A 12846-nucleotide genomic window follows, 5' to 3' on the forward strand; every position below is an offset into this window, starting at 1 on the left:
CTGTCTTTATTTGTTTATGACCATCTATGTTGGTAATGTTTACAAACCATCCTCATAGCCACTATCTGATGCTCATAAGTCTTATGATTAGTTCAGTAAAATAACTGGAATTCTTCTGAAGTAAAACTCCCAAAGATCTAAGTTAATTTCCCTTCTTCTCCCCTTAGCCATCCATTCTTAGAGACAGTGTTTCTTGGCCCCTACATTAAGATAATCATCGGGACTTGAAAGCATTGTTCTCTGGAGAGAATTAAGGAGTTCATCACCACCACCCTGGGACCCAGAGAGGCTGAGTGACTTACCTGTGGTCAGTGCAGGCTATGGCAGGGTGGGGCCTCAGAGCCCCGATTCTCGGTCCATTCTCACTACACACTGCTGTTAGGGAGGGCCTTTTTTTTCAAGCAGACTTACAAAAATAATGGACTCAAGTTCCCCTGCAAACCATACTCAGAATCGGAGGAGCCAGAGGAATGGTCTAAATAAAAGAAACCCAGATGTGCAGGGTTGGAGCTCAGTCCTGGATGCAGAAGGAGAGAACAGAAATGAGCACATTCATGTACTTGCTAAGCAGCGAGACCCACGCACACAGCTCTTGGATGGCCCAGCTCAACCCAGCATAAAATCCCGAGGTTCAAGAGGGGTGGCTATCTTTTGGGCCCCTCCAAACATGTCCCCCGTGAGCGTGGCTTGTTGCGTCTGAAGAAATAGGCAGCAGATAGTCCAGGCTTGCTTTCCCTAGAGAGTGTGGAGTGTGTTTGGCTGGGAGTGGGTGTGTCTGGGTGGAGTGGGGTTTACAGCACCAGTGCAGGTGGAGGAGTGTTTCTAGGGCTCTGGCAAACCTGGACGGCCATCCACGCTTTCTCAGATGTGGCTGGGGACAGAGAGGACCTGCAGGCCAGCCAGGTCTGTCCTCAGAAAGCAGAGCTGGTCCCTCCAGCTCATAGATAGACCTAGAACCCAGAGTTCCTCACACACACACACAGTATGCGGGGGACAGCTCCTCATAGTCCTTCCCCCCCAGTTCCTCCTCCCAGGAGGTCCCCTGCTTCCTCCCCAAGGAACTGGAACCTCACCCCCAGCTGAGAACGGCTCTCCTGAGCAACAGGCTGACTTGTGAGAACTTTACCCTCATCTCCTTATTCATTCATTCGACAGATAGTCATCTAATAAGGGCCAGGCACTGTTCTCGGCCTTCATGGAGCTAACGTGGTGTTTGCCTAAGAGTGTGGTCACGCAAAGCCTGTGGTGCAGTACCTGGCTCTCAGGAAGCACTTCAGAGGTATCCATCGTTACTCTCCATGGGCAGGCAGGCACAGTCAGGGGCCCTGGTTTCCCGCAGAAGCACCACCCCACCATACTTCCCTGGGTTCATCCTTGCCCTCCAGAGGCTGATGCTCCCTCTCCGCCCACCCACAGGGGAGACTGGCTGCTAAGGTTCGTGTACCGCACGTCCTCGGTGCAGCTACGTGTGGCCGGCCTGCAGCCTGTGCAGCTGGACGACAGGAGGGTGGAGAACGTGGACCTGTCCTCGGTGGTGAGTATTGGTCTGGCCCCTCCCAGGGTTCTGTGTTTGCTAGGGGGAGGGGGCTTAGTTACCCAAGCCCAGTAACACCCTGCCCGGGGGACACTGGCCCTGGCCCATTCTCTACCAAAAAGAGAGAATTCGCTTGTGAAAGGGCTAGCTCCCAATTACCAGCACCTTTTTTTGTCTCCAGGCCTCATCCACCTGCCACATGCCTACCAGAGGGAGTTAACAGCTTCATGTACGGACACTCACTGAGTGGCCAGCTCAACCCCAGGCCTATTATAGACATTAGTATCCCCATTGTACAGATGAGGATGCTGAGGCCTAGAGAGGCTAAGGAACTTGCCTGGGAACACACAGCTGGAAAAAGGCAGAGCCAGACTTAAGCCCAGGCCTGAAGCCAGTGGACATAGCCTGGCTCGGGTGGATATAAGAAATAGTGGGAGAAAGGCCCATGTACCAGAGGAGGGTGAGGTGAACATAGTGAGCAGCAGCTACATCCACAGGCAAACTTCAGGCAGTAAAAATCCTTGTGATGCAAGGGCGCATGAGAATAAGAACTTTGGTTTCTGATTACCACATTCTTGGCCACCATTTATCAAGTTCCAAGCACTGCCCAAGCGTAACCCAGTCTCCCTGGGATCTGCAGAACGGTTGTCTGAGCTGCCGTCCCGCCTGACTGCAGGAAGGCCAGGCCCCTCTCTGGGCGTCTGAAAAGTCCCCTAGGGCAGGGGGCTCTGTGGAGTATGCTGGCTTCTCCCTTCTCCAGTATCAACAGCTGGGGCACCAACCACCCCCACCTGCTGATGCCTCCAGCACAGCTAAATACTCAGCCATCACATTTAGGGAGACTTGACTGAGGATTTGAAGATAACATAGGGAAATTCTCACACAAAAAACTTAAAACCAAAACCACCAGGCACTGCTGGCCCTGAAGTCCATTGGCCGTGGCCTTTCCCAAAGGACTCCTGGGCCTCTCACTCCAGCCTGCCATCATGTTGCTGGAGCCAGTTCATCTTCACTTGCATCTTTGCTCCCCCAAACTCCCAGGGCGCTGACACACAAGTCCTAACCTACCTGAGGAACACAGAGGAAGCAGACCCATGCCTTCCTAACCAGGAGCTTCCTGGGGGCTTTTGTTTGCCCAAGAATAAGAGGAGTTTCTAGACTCATCCAGTCATGAAACCCATTGTTCCTTCCCCAGAATGGATATGATCTACTACTCGTAGATTTCTTAGATTGTCTTTATCCCTGATACACTTGCCCCCTCTGACGTAAACCTCACAACAGCCCCACATGGTAGCTGTTTATTGCTGTTTGTTGCCATGGAGTTGGTTCTGACCCCATGTACGACAGAACAAGATGTTCCCCGGTCCTGCACCATCTTCATAATTATTGCATGTTTGAGTCCAGTGCTGCGGCTATTGTGTCAATCCATCTCATGGAGGATTTCCCTCATTTTCACTGATCCTCTACTTTACTAAACAGGATGTCCTTTTCTAGCGATTGGTCTTTCTTGATGATGTGTCCAAAATAAGTGAGCTGAATCTCGCCATCCTCGCTTCTAAGGAACATTCTGGCAGTTTTTCATACTGTGGTGGCTTGTGTGTTGCTGTGATGCTGGAAACTATGTCACTGGTATTTCGCATACCAGCAGGGTCACCCATGGTGGACAGATTTCAGCAGAGCTTCCAGAAAAATCAAACTTAAGAAGGAAGAGCTAAAAATTCCTTTGAAATGAAATGCCACAAAGCCCTCACAAAATCCAGCTTCTGCCTGGGGAAAGCCCCTGATGGGATACAGTGGGACAAGCACAGCCTTTAATACCAGAGAGACCTGGCTTAGAATCCTGGCTTAGCCACTGGTTGGCCAGCTTGTGACCTTGGACCAATTACTTAACCTCTCTGTGTCTCAGTTTCCTCATCTATGAAATGAGAGGCATCACCTACCTTCCAGATGCGTGGCATGTAGTAACCAAACCAAACCAGACCCATTGCCGTCAAGTCTAGCAGGCCCTCATTTAATGCTGGTTTCCTCCTCTCCTGTCCCTGCCATCACTGTCAGTTCCTTTCCTGTGGGACCAGCAGCTTCTGTATCTCCTCTCCCTCTTCACACTGTCACGGGTGGCAGCTTCCCAGCTCCTGCCTAATAATAGCTCTTTATCACATTAGCAGCTCATCACAGAAAGCAGTGCTTTGCTCTTCTGGATAATTAGAGGTAATTAGCATTGCCTTTGTGCTGCCCTCCTGTTTTCCTTGAAAAATCTGACTGGAGGAGAGGTCACTAGCAGAGCAGCTTCCAGGACTACCGTTGGGGAAACACTAGCCGCCCTTGGCTCAGAGCAGAGACACTGCAGGACCAGCATGGCCAGGGCCCTCCGTGGACCAACCCGGGTGTCTGCCCCCGCACCCTGACCCCAGACTGGCCGAGGTGGCTCCCGACCTCAGGACAAGCCCAAGCCCTGAGTGAGTGAGGGGCTGGCCCCGTCTCAGGCGGGCGGGCATCTCCTGAGAGAATGAAGCCCACCACAGCCACGCTGCCTTCCTGCCTTTCGCCTGTCCTGTGTGGAGAGACAGGGTTGCGGCAGGTGGGGGGATTCTGCCTCCCCAGAGCAGACACCAACTCGTGAGGCTTTTGGGAGGCAGAGACCTAGCTCAGGGCAAGACTCTTCATGTTTCAAAGGAAATGCCAGCTGGCTTCTAGAACATAGCACAGGGCTTGGCACAAAGTAGACACTCAATAACAATCATAGCTACCTTTAAGTGCCAGGTATTGCTCTACGTGGGTTCTTTACAGGTATTATCTCATTTGATCCTCATAGCAGTCCTGTGAAGTAGGCATCATGACCCCGGTTTAAAAATGTGGAAACCGAGGCTGCAGGTGGTGGCACAGCAAGTGAATGATAGAGCCGGCGAACCTAGGGAACCTACTGGCACTTAACCATTGCGTTTGTTCTGCCTGTATTCATGCTTCTGTTTAGCTTCCAGTCACCTCTAACTCTGTGCCAATGAGCCTGCTACATGTCTGATCTCATTGAATCCTCACTATCAGCTCATGCGATGTAAGTAGCTGTATTAGCCACATTTTACAGATGAGGAAACTGAGGCCCAGGAGATGAAGGAACCCAAGGAGGCCTGATAGGCTTGGAAGGAGCTGCTGGGGCAGGCAGAGGTGGTGGTGGTAGCCTCAGTTTGGGCAAGTTGAGGTGTGTTGTAAGGCAGGAAACAGGAAGTGCCGAGTCCCATTTGTGTCTGTGTGTATGCGGGGACCCCTGGGCACCCACGGTGTATGGGTCTGGCTGCCAGGGAGCGGAGGTGAGTTAGAAGTGACGATGGAGGTTAGTGAGTGCCATCACTGGGGAGCCATGGGAGGGTCCCTAACCAGCATGGCAAGATCAGGGAAGGCTTCTCAACACAAGTGACACCCAGTGTGTATCTGGGCAGGTGACAGATTTTAATCCAGACAGCCAGGAGCTGGTCACGGGCTGAAGTGTCTGTCCAGCATCAGCCAAGCCAGAACTTTCCATGCTAAGAAGAGACTCTTTCCCACCCTCCTCACCCCTGCTCTCTCATCCCTCTGGCTAAGCGCAAAATTGAAACTCTCTGCCAGCAACTTCTCCCCCTGCATCTTTGCAGAATGACAGCTCAGGCACTAGGGTTGGCTGAAACCCCAACCAGCTTGTAGCCAAGGAGGCTGAGCTGTACATTCTAGGACAGCTGCAAGGTGAGATTTCCATCTGGAATTAGCTACAGCTGGTGGCCACAATCTCCACACAGCCCTGGCTCCAGACCTTCACCAATATTAAAAAGGTTTAGGGAGGCAGTTCTTGTCTGTTCCTGTGGGTGTGAGGTTTCAAGGAATTAGGCTGCCAAATGGATCAGCCCAACTAAGTTCCTACTCTCCATCCCCTTCTGAGGAAACTGGTGTTTATGGAGCACCTTCTATGTGCCAGCCCAGTCGCTGTTGAGTTAACTCCAACTCCTGGCGACCTCACGTGTGGCAGAGTAGAACTGTGCTCCACAGGGTTTTTAATGGCTGCTTTTTTAAAGTAGATCACCAGGCCTTTCTTCTGAGGCACCTCTGAATGGACTCGAATTTCCAACCTTTTAAAGTCCCTGGGTGGTGTAAATGGCTAATGCAGTCTGCTGCTAACCAAAAGTTTGGCGGCTCAAGCACTTAACCTTTTCGTGCCTGGCATTACATATAGCAACCATGAAGTTTTTCAGTCTCTGGGGTTTATTGGGAAGCTCCTGTACCACTGACAGTGCATGCGACAACAAGGCAGGGGCCTTTATGACTGTTTGAAGAAATGGGTATGTGCCACAAATTACTGTTTTTACAGGGTATCGTATGAGATGTCTGAATTTGTATAGGAAAAATGGAAATTTTGAAAATTTTTGTTACACATACGTACCAATAGACCCCGGTGGGGAGTCTGGGTTATAATTAGTGGTACTTCATATGTACCACTAAACACTTAAGGTAGGCTTGTGGTGGGGGCAACAACAACAAAAAAAATCCATGCTACTTAAACCAAAATTCAGACACTCGCAATGATTCAGCATGCTTCCATTAATGAGTACATGTGGTATCAACAAAAAATTCAAAGCAGAAAATAATTGAGTCACCAAAGGGTTAACTGTTAGGGCCACTCAGACTCCTACTCAGAACCCAGGGCCTGAAGAAGCCACTTACATATGTGTGTATTTTCACTGAAAACTGTTTAAAACCATTTGTAAGGAAAGGAACAAGAAGTAGGCAGGTTCTGATCATGAGAAAATAACAAAACTGTTTAGGGAATTGTCTTTTCTGTGTTTTTGAAAAATCATTTGAATAACCCAGTGTGATTTGTGATTCAAATAGAAATACAAAGTCTTCGTGTTATTTCCTGAGGTTCCCCAGTGTTTTCCGGTCCTCTTTTTAAATAAAAACCTTCCCCTCGGCCTTAGAGGAATGTTCTGCCTTGTGCTTGCCTGTGGCACTTGTGCAGGCCCCCTAGACAGCTGGAGGGAGAGGGAGGCTCAATTTCAGGGAGATCTGAGCTAAGCAGCCTCCACACATGGTCTCTCAAGCACAGCACATGGCTTTGCTGTTCACGTGCTGTGTGTCATTAGTAAACCACTGCCCCTCTCTGGGCTTCACTGCCCTCATCTGTAAAATGAGAATAATTTTTAAATGCCTCTACCCCGCCGACTTTCTATGAAAGAGCACAGGCTTTAAAGACAGACAGATCTGGATTTGTATCCCAGCTCTGCCATGTTTTAGCTGTATAACCTTGGGCAAGTCACTTGACCTCTCTGTGGCTCAGTTTCTTCATCTGTAGAGTGGCAGCAGATGATATTACCACCACCATTTGCCATCGAGTCGATTCCAATTTATGGTGACCTCGTGTGTCAGAGTAGAACTGTACTCCATACGGTTTTCAATGGCTGATTTTTTGGAAGTAGATCCCCAGGTCTTTTTTCCAAGGCAGCTCTGGGTAAACTTGAACTACCAACCTTTTGGTTAGCAGTTGAGTGCGTTAACCATTTGCACCGTCCAGGGACTCCAATTAGCAGCTGACACCTGTCAAAGGAATATGTCCAGTACACTTATTTGCTACAATGTATTAGGGACCTACTATGTTGCAGTGGTTAAGCGCTCGGCTGCTAACCAAAAGGTTGGCAGTTTGAATTCACCAGCTGCTCCGAGGGAGAAAAGACCTGGTGATCTGCTTCCGTAAAGATTACAGCCTAGCCCAACCAAAAAAGCCCCAGCCCAGATGGCTTCACTGGAGAATTCTACCAAATAGTTAGAGAAGAGCTCACACCAGTACTACTCAAACTATTTCAGAGAACAGAAAAGGAAGGAATACTTCTGAATTCATTCTATGAAGCCAGCATAACCCTGATACCAAAGCCAGGCAAAGACATCACTAAAAAAGAAAACTGCAGACTAGTATCCCTCATGAATATAGATGCAAAAATTCTCAACAAAATCGAGCCAATAGAAGTCAACAGCATATCAAAAAAATAATACATCACTACCAAGTGAGATTCATACCGGGCATGCAAGAATGGTTCAACATTAGAAAATCAATCAGTGTAATCCACCATGTAAATGAAACAAAGGAAAAGAATCACATGATCATCTCAATGATGCAAAAAAGGCATTTGATAAAGTCCAACACCCATTCCTGATAAAAGCTCTCGGCAAGATAGGAATAGAAGGGAAATTCCTCAACAGAATAAAGGGCCTTTATACAAAGCCAACAGCCAACATTATCCTCAGTGGAGAGAGGCTGAAAACATTCCCCTTGAAAACCGGAACCAGACAAGGACGCCCTTTATCGATACTCTTATTCAACATTGTATTGGAAGCCCTAGCAAGAACAATAAGGCAAGAAAAGGAAATAAAAGGCATCCATATTAGTAAGGAAGAAGTAAAACTATCCCTATTCCAGAAGATATGATCCTATACGTAGAAAATTCCAAAGATTCCACAAGAAAGCTACTGGAACTAATAGAAGGATTCAGCAACGTGGCAGGATACAAGATCAACATACAAAAATCAATTAGATTCCTCTACAGCAACAAAGAGAACTTTGAAAAGGAAATCAGGGAAACAGTGCCATTCACATGAGGCCTCAAAAAGATAAAATACTTAGGAATAAATCTAACCGGGAACGTAACAGACTTATTAACACAAAGAAAACTACAAGACACTACTGCAAGAAACCAGAAGAGACCTAGATAAATGGAAAAACATACCATGCTCTTGGATAGGAAGACTTAATGTTGTGAAAATGTCGATACTACCCAAAGCAATATATAGATATAATGCAATCCCCATCCAAATCCCAACAACATTCTTCAATGAAATGGAAAAACTAATCACTAACTTTATATGGAAGGTAAAAAAAACAACAAACCCATTGCTGTCAAGTAGATTCCAACTCATAGCAACCCTATAGGACAGAACAGAACTGCCCCATAAGGTTTCCAAGGAGCGCTTGGTAGATTCAAACTGCCAACCTTTTCGTTAGCAGTCGAACTCTTAACCACTCCACCACTAGGATTTCCATGGTAGGGAAAGAAGTCCCGATCAAGTAAAGCATTATTAAAGAAGAAGAACAAAGTAGGAGGCCTCACACTACCTGATCTCAGAACCTGCTATACAGTCACGGTAGTCAGAACAGCCTGGTACTGGTACAACAACAGACACATAGACCAATGGAACAGAGTGAGAACCTAGACGTAAATCCATCCACCTACGGACAGCTGATCTTGGACAAAGGACCAAAGTTTATTAAATGGGGCTTATCAAATAGTGCTGGCAAAACTGGATATCTATCTGTAGAAAAATGGAACAGAACCATACCTCCCAGCATACACAAAATCTAACTCAAAATGGACCAAAGACCTAAGTATAAAACTTAAAACTATAAAGATCATGGAGGGAAAAATAGAGACAACACTAAGGGCCTGAATATATGGCACAAATAAAATACCAAACATAACTAAAAATGCACACAGAGTAGATGAACTAGATAAATGGGACCTCCTAAAAATGAAACACGCTCAATAAAAGACTTCTCCAAGAGAGTAAAAAGAGAACCTACAGATTGGGGAAAAATTGTTGGCTGTGACATATCCAACAAGGGTCCAATTGCTAAAATTTATAGAAAACTTCAACACCTCAACAATAAAAAGACAAACAATCCAATTAAAACATGGGCAAAGGATATGAACAGACACTTCACCAAAGAAGACATTCAGGCAGCTAACAGACACATAAGGAAGTGCTCATGATCATTAGCCATTAGAGAGATGCACCTTACGGGGCAGTGAGTTTATGTTAATGGGGGAGGAACAACTCAGAAAAGGAGGGTTAGAAGGGTTGCACAACACGGTGTCACTGAACTAACATGTAGTAACTGTTGAATCGGTGTATGTTTTGCCATGTATATTCTCAACAATAAGTAAAATTTAGCAAAAAAAAAAGATTGCAGCCTTGGAAACCCTATGAGGCAGTTCTACTGTGTCCTACAGGGTTGCTATGAGTCGGAATCGATTCAGTGGCACATAACAACATGTCCATTATTGGAGTCCTTGAGTGGTATAAACAGTTAACACACTGGACTGCTAACCAGAAGGTTAGAGGTTTGAGTATACTCAGAGGCACCTCAGAAGAAAGGTCTTGCAGTCTACTTTCAGAATATCAGCCATTGAAAACTCTGTGGAGCACAGTTCTACTCTGACACACATGGGGTCTCCATGAATTGGAATTGACTCTACAGCAACTGGTTTTTTTTTTTTATGTCCATTATTACAGTTAGGCATGAGGTAGTCCAATCACATCCCAACTTTTCAGTCACTGACACATCTCAACACAAAAATGCGAGTGTCTCTATTCTCTGAAGAAGGGGGTGGGCACTTCTGAGTTCTTGGCCTTTGTCTTAGTCAAGATTCAGGCCCACCTGAAGTGGCTTACACACACAAGGGTTTATAATGTCTTGTAAAAGAAATCCAGAAGCAGTTCAGGCACAAAATAAGTGCTCAAGCTCTGGCCATTACATCTGAATTCCAGCCAGCAGGAAAGAGGAAATGGGAGAGTACCCCCAACCCTTAAAAGAGATTTCCAAGGAGCACCAGATAACACCACTGCTTTATCTCATTGACCAAAACTTGTCAGAAGTGCACACCTAACTGCAAGAGAGGCTGGGGGACGTATAAATTGGGGTTCTTATGACTAAGGGAGAAGGGGAGAGTGAATTGTAGAAGATACCTTGCAATCTGTGCCATTGCTTTATTTTCAATTTGGGGCTTTTCACGGGAGAGTAACTGTGCGAAGCACTTTCTTGGCATTATTTCATTTACCTCAGAGCAACACTCTGCTGTAGTTATTGTCCCCATCTGACCACTGAGACAACTGAGGGTCAGAGGTATATGGGACTTGCCCAAGGTCCCAGAGCTAGTGAGCAGCAGAGCCCTTCCACTGTAGCCGCAAGCTGCAGCCAGGGAGTGAGAACTTCCATCCCAGCTTTCTGTCCATCAGGACATTCCTTCCTGTGCCAGGAGGACCTAGATTTTTGAGATTAACTTGCTTCATCTTTAATAAATTCTAGAACAGCCTTGAACCTTGAGGCCCCACTCTGGATCTGGGGAACACTGAGGGTTAGAGTCGTGGGACTGGCAATTGATTGGCTGAGGATGCTTCAGGGGAGTGGGAGGTCCAGGAGTTTCGCTTGGGCCCCCGGGAGGGCCAGGCTTTACCCACTCACTGCCCTCACTCACTGTCTTTCTGCAGGTCAGCGGCCATTTGGACTATGCCAAGAAGATGGACGTCATCCTGAAGGCTGTGGGCATCCGCACCAAGCCAGGCTGGGATGAGAAAGGCCTCTTGCTGGCCCCAGGCAGCCTGCCCCAAGAGGAGCCTCGCCAGGGGGCATCCCCTTCCTCATCATTAGGAGAGACCAGTCACCAGGATGAGCAAGCCCAGGGTCTCACCCCCGAGGACACCCCTAAAGTTGCCACATCCACCAACCCCAGCCAAGCCGAGGTGCCAGCGGGGCTGGACCAACCTGAAGGAGCCTCCCCTCCTGCCACCATCAACCCCATCGAGAGCCCCCATGTCTGCAGCCACATCGTGGGCCCCAACCCACTGGGCTGCCCCGACTGTGCCAGCCAGACCCAGGGGCCCTGCCCAGGACTGGACTGACCCCCGCACGGCAACTGAGCTGTCCTCCCAGAGTTCTCTATGCAGCCCCCTCGCCCCTCCATCAGCTCCCCAGATGAGCTCTGAAGGTACAGAATTTCCAGAAGTGCCTTTCCTGAGGTGAAGAATTGGAAAGAGGGGGAGGGAGAAGACTTGTCCTCCCTGGGAAAGCAAGGCCAGAGAACTGAAGTCAACCAGCCACAGTTTAGAGCCCCAGGACTGGAAACCAGCTGTGGGGTTGGGCCTGGCTGTCCATCAGGAGGTCTCAGGGGCTCTCTGGGGCCCAAGGCTGCCACACCGACACTCCCCAGGCCTCAGTAAAGCCAGGTATCCACCGTGCAGGCTGAACACTACGCATCCATAGGGGGCATCAGTCACAAAGACTGTGATGTGAACAGCGCCCCCCGAAGTTGTAAGAGCATGGTGAATAAATGCTGAATTTTAGCATTCACTGTGGGTGGGAGGTGGGCCTGGTGAAAAAGGAATTATACAGGGGAAGGATTTCTTGTAGCAGGAACAGGGGTGATAACAACAATTAATTATAAATAATAATAAGAACTACCACTCATTTAATATTTACCATGTACCGAATGCTTGCATGGATTGTCTCAGTTGACCCTCACACAACCCTATAAGGTGGGTACTACCGTTATCTCCATTTTAAACTTGGGAAACCTGAGGTCCAGGGAGGTTAGGTAACCTGCTCAAGGTAACACAGATGGTCAGTGATGGAGTCAAGTCTCAAACCCCAGTCAGACTCCTGTGCCCAGGCTCTTAACCACTGTGTCGGCATCCGTAGGAATCTTCCCTTTTGTTCCTCCCACTGTCCCTGAGTGTCAGGGCCAGAGATAATTCTCCCTATTGTGCAGATGGGGGAGCCAAAGCCCCGGAAGAGAAAGTAGGAGACAGAGGAGCAGGAGAATTAGAGTCATAGAGTATCGGAGCTAGGGTATTTGTTCATTCAGCAGATATTTACAGAACTGCTGCTGATAGCTGTGCCTGCTCTGTCATGCATGGAAAACTGAGGCCCTGAGAGGGGAAATGACTTTTCTGAGTCCCAAACCCAGGACACCTCCACCAGTCTCTTCCCACGACACCAGCTGCTTCTCATAGCCCGAGTGGCCCCACAGGTGAATCCAGTCCACACCCAAGTCACCGCCTTCAGCTGGTGTTTATTGAGAGTCTGCTTGGCCAGGCCTGGGGGCCATGGGGAAGCCCCAGCAAGCACCATGGCCCCTCTGCGGCCTGCGGCCAGGGCCGGAATTGAGTCTGATCAGCACCGAGGAGAGCAGCAGGGCAGCCATGGAGGACCCCCGGGAGTTTGGGTTGATGGAACTTTCGGGGGGATTAAAAAAAGCCTCAGGCTGAAAAGGAACCTGTGGCAGGTAAACAGAGGAAATGAGAGCCTCCCCCTCCCCCAGAAAAAGGCCCCTGTGCCAGAGTCCAGCTTCCTGCCTGGGGCGCAGCCCACACCAGGAACAGCTCCTCTTCAACTCTGCTCCGCTGACCCGGTGACCACCACTCCCATGCCCTCACTGACCCCAGGGAAGGCCTGAAGGAGGCAGGGCAAGGCCCTGGTTCTGTCTCCGTCAGCTGGTTCCTTTCTAGTTCCAAGGAAGCCCGGG

The 12846-nt window shown here is 48.6% G+C and overlaps 1 protein-coding gene across 1 annotated transcript in view; it reads left to right on the plus strand.

The window, feature by feature from the left end:
* TMCO4 (transmembrane and coiled-coil domains 4) overlaps positions 1-11338 on the plus strand; it is a 108958-nt gene extending 97620 nt beyond the window's left edge. Inside the window, exons 13-14 of the mRNA XM_004377180.2 lie at positions 1417-1534; positions 10814-11338. Coding sequence (XP_004377237.1) covers positions 1417-1534; positions 10814-11224 — 529 coding nt within the window. The 3' untranslated portion in view covers positions 11225-11338. The remainder of the gene's footprint in view (positions 1-1416; positions 1535-10813) is intronic.
* The last annotated feature ends 1508 nt before the right edge of the window (positions 11339-12846 follow it).

Source organism: Trichechus manatus, unplaced genomic scaffold (assembly GCF_000243295.1).
Source record: "Trichechus manatus latirostris isolate Lorelei unplaced genomic scaffold, TriManLat1.0 scaffold00048, whole genome shotgun sequence".
Classification (NCBI taxonomy): domain Eukaryota; kingdom Metazoa; phylum Chordata; class Mammalia; order Sirenia; family Trichechidae; genus Trichechus; species Trichechus manatus.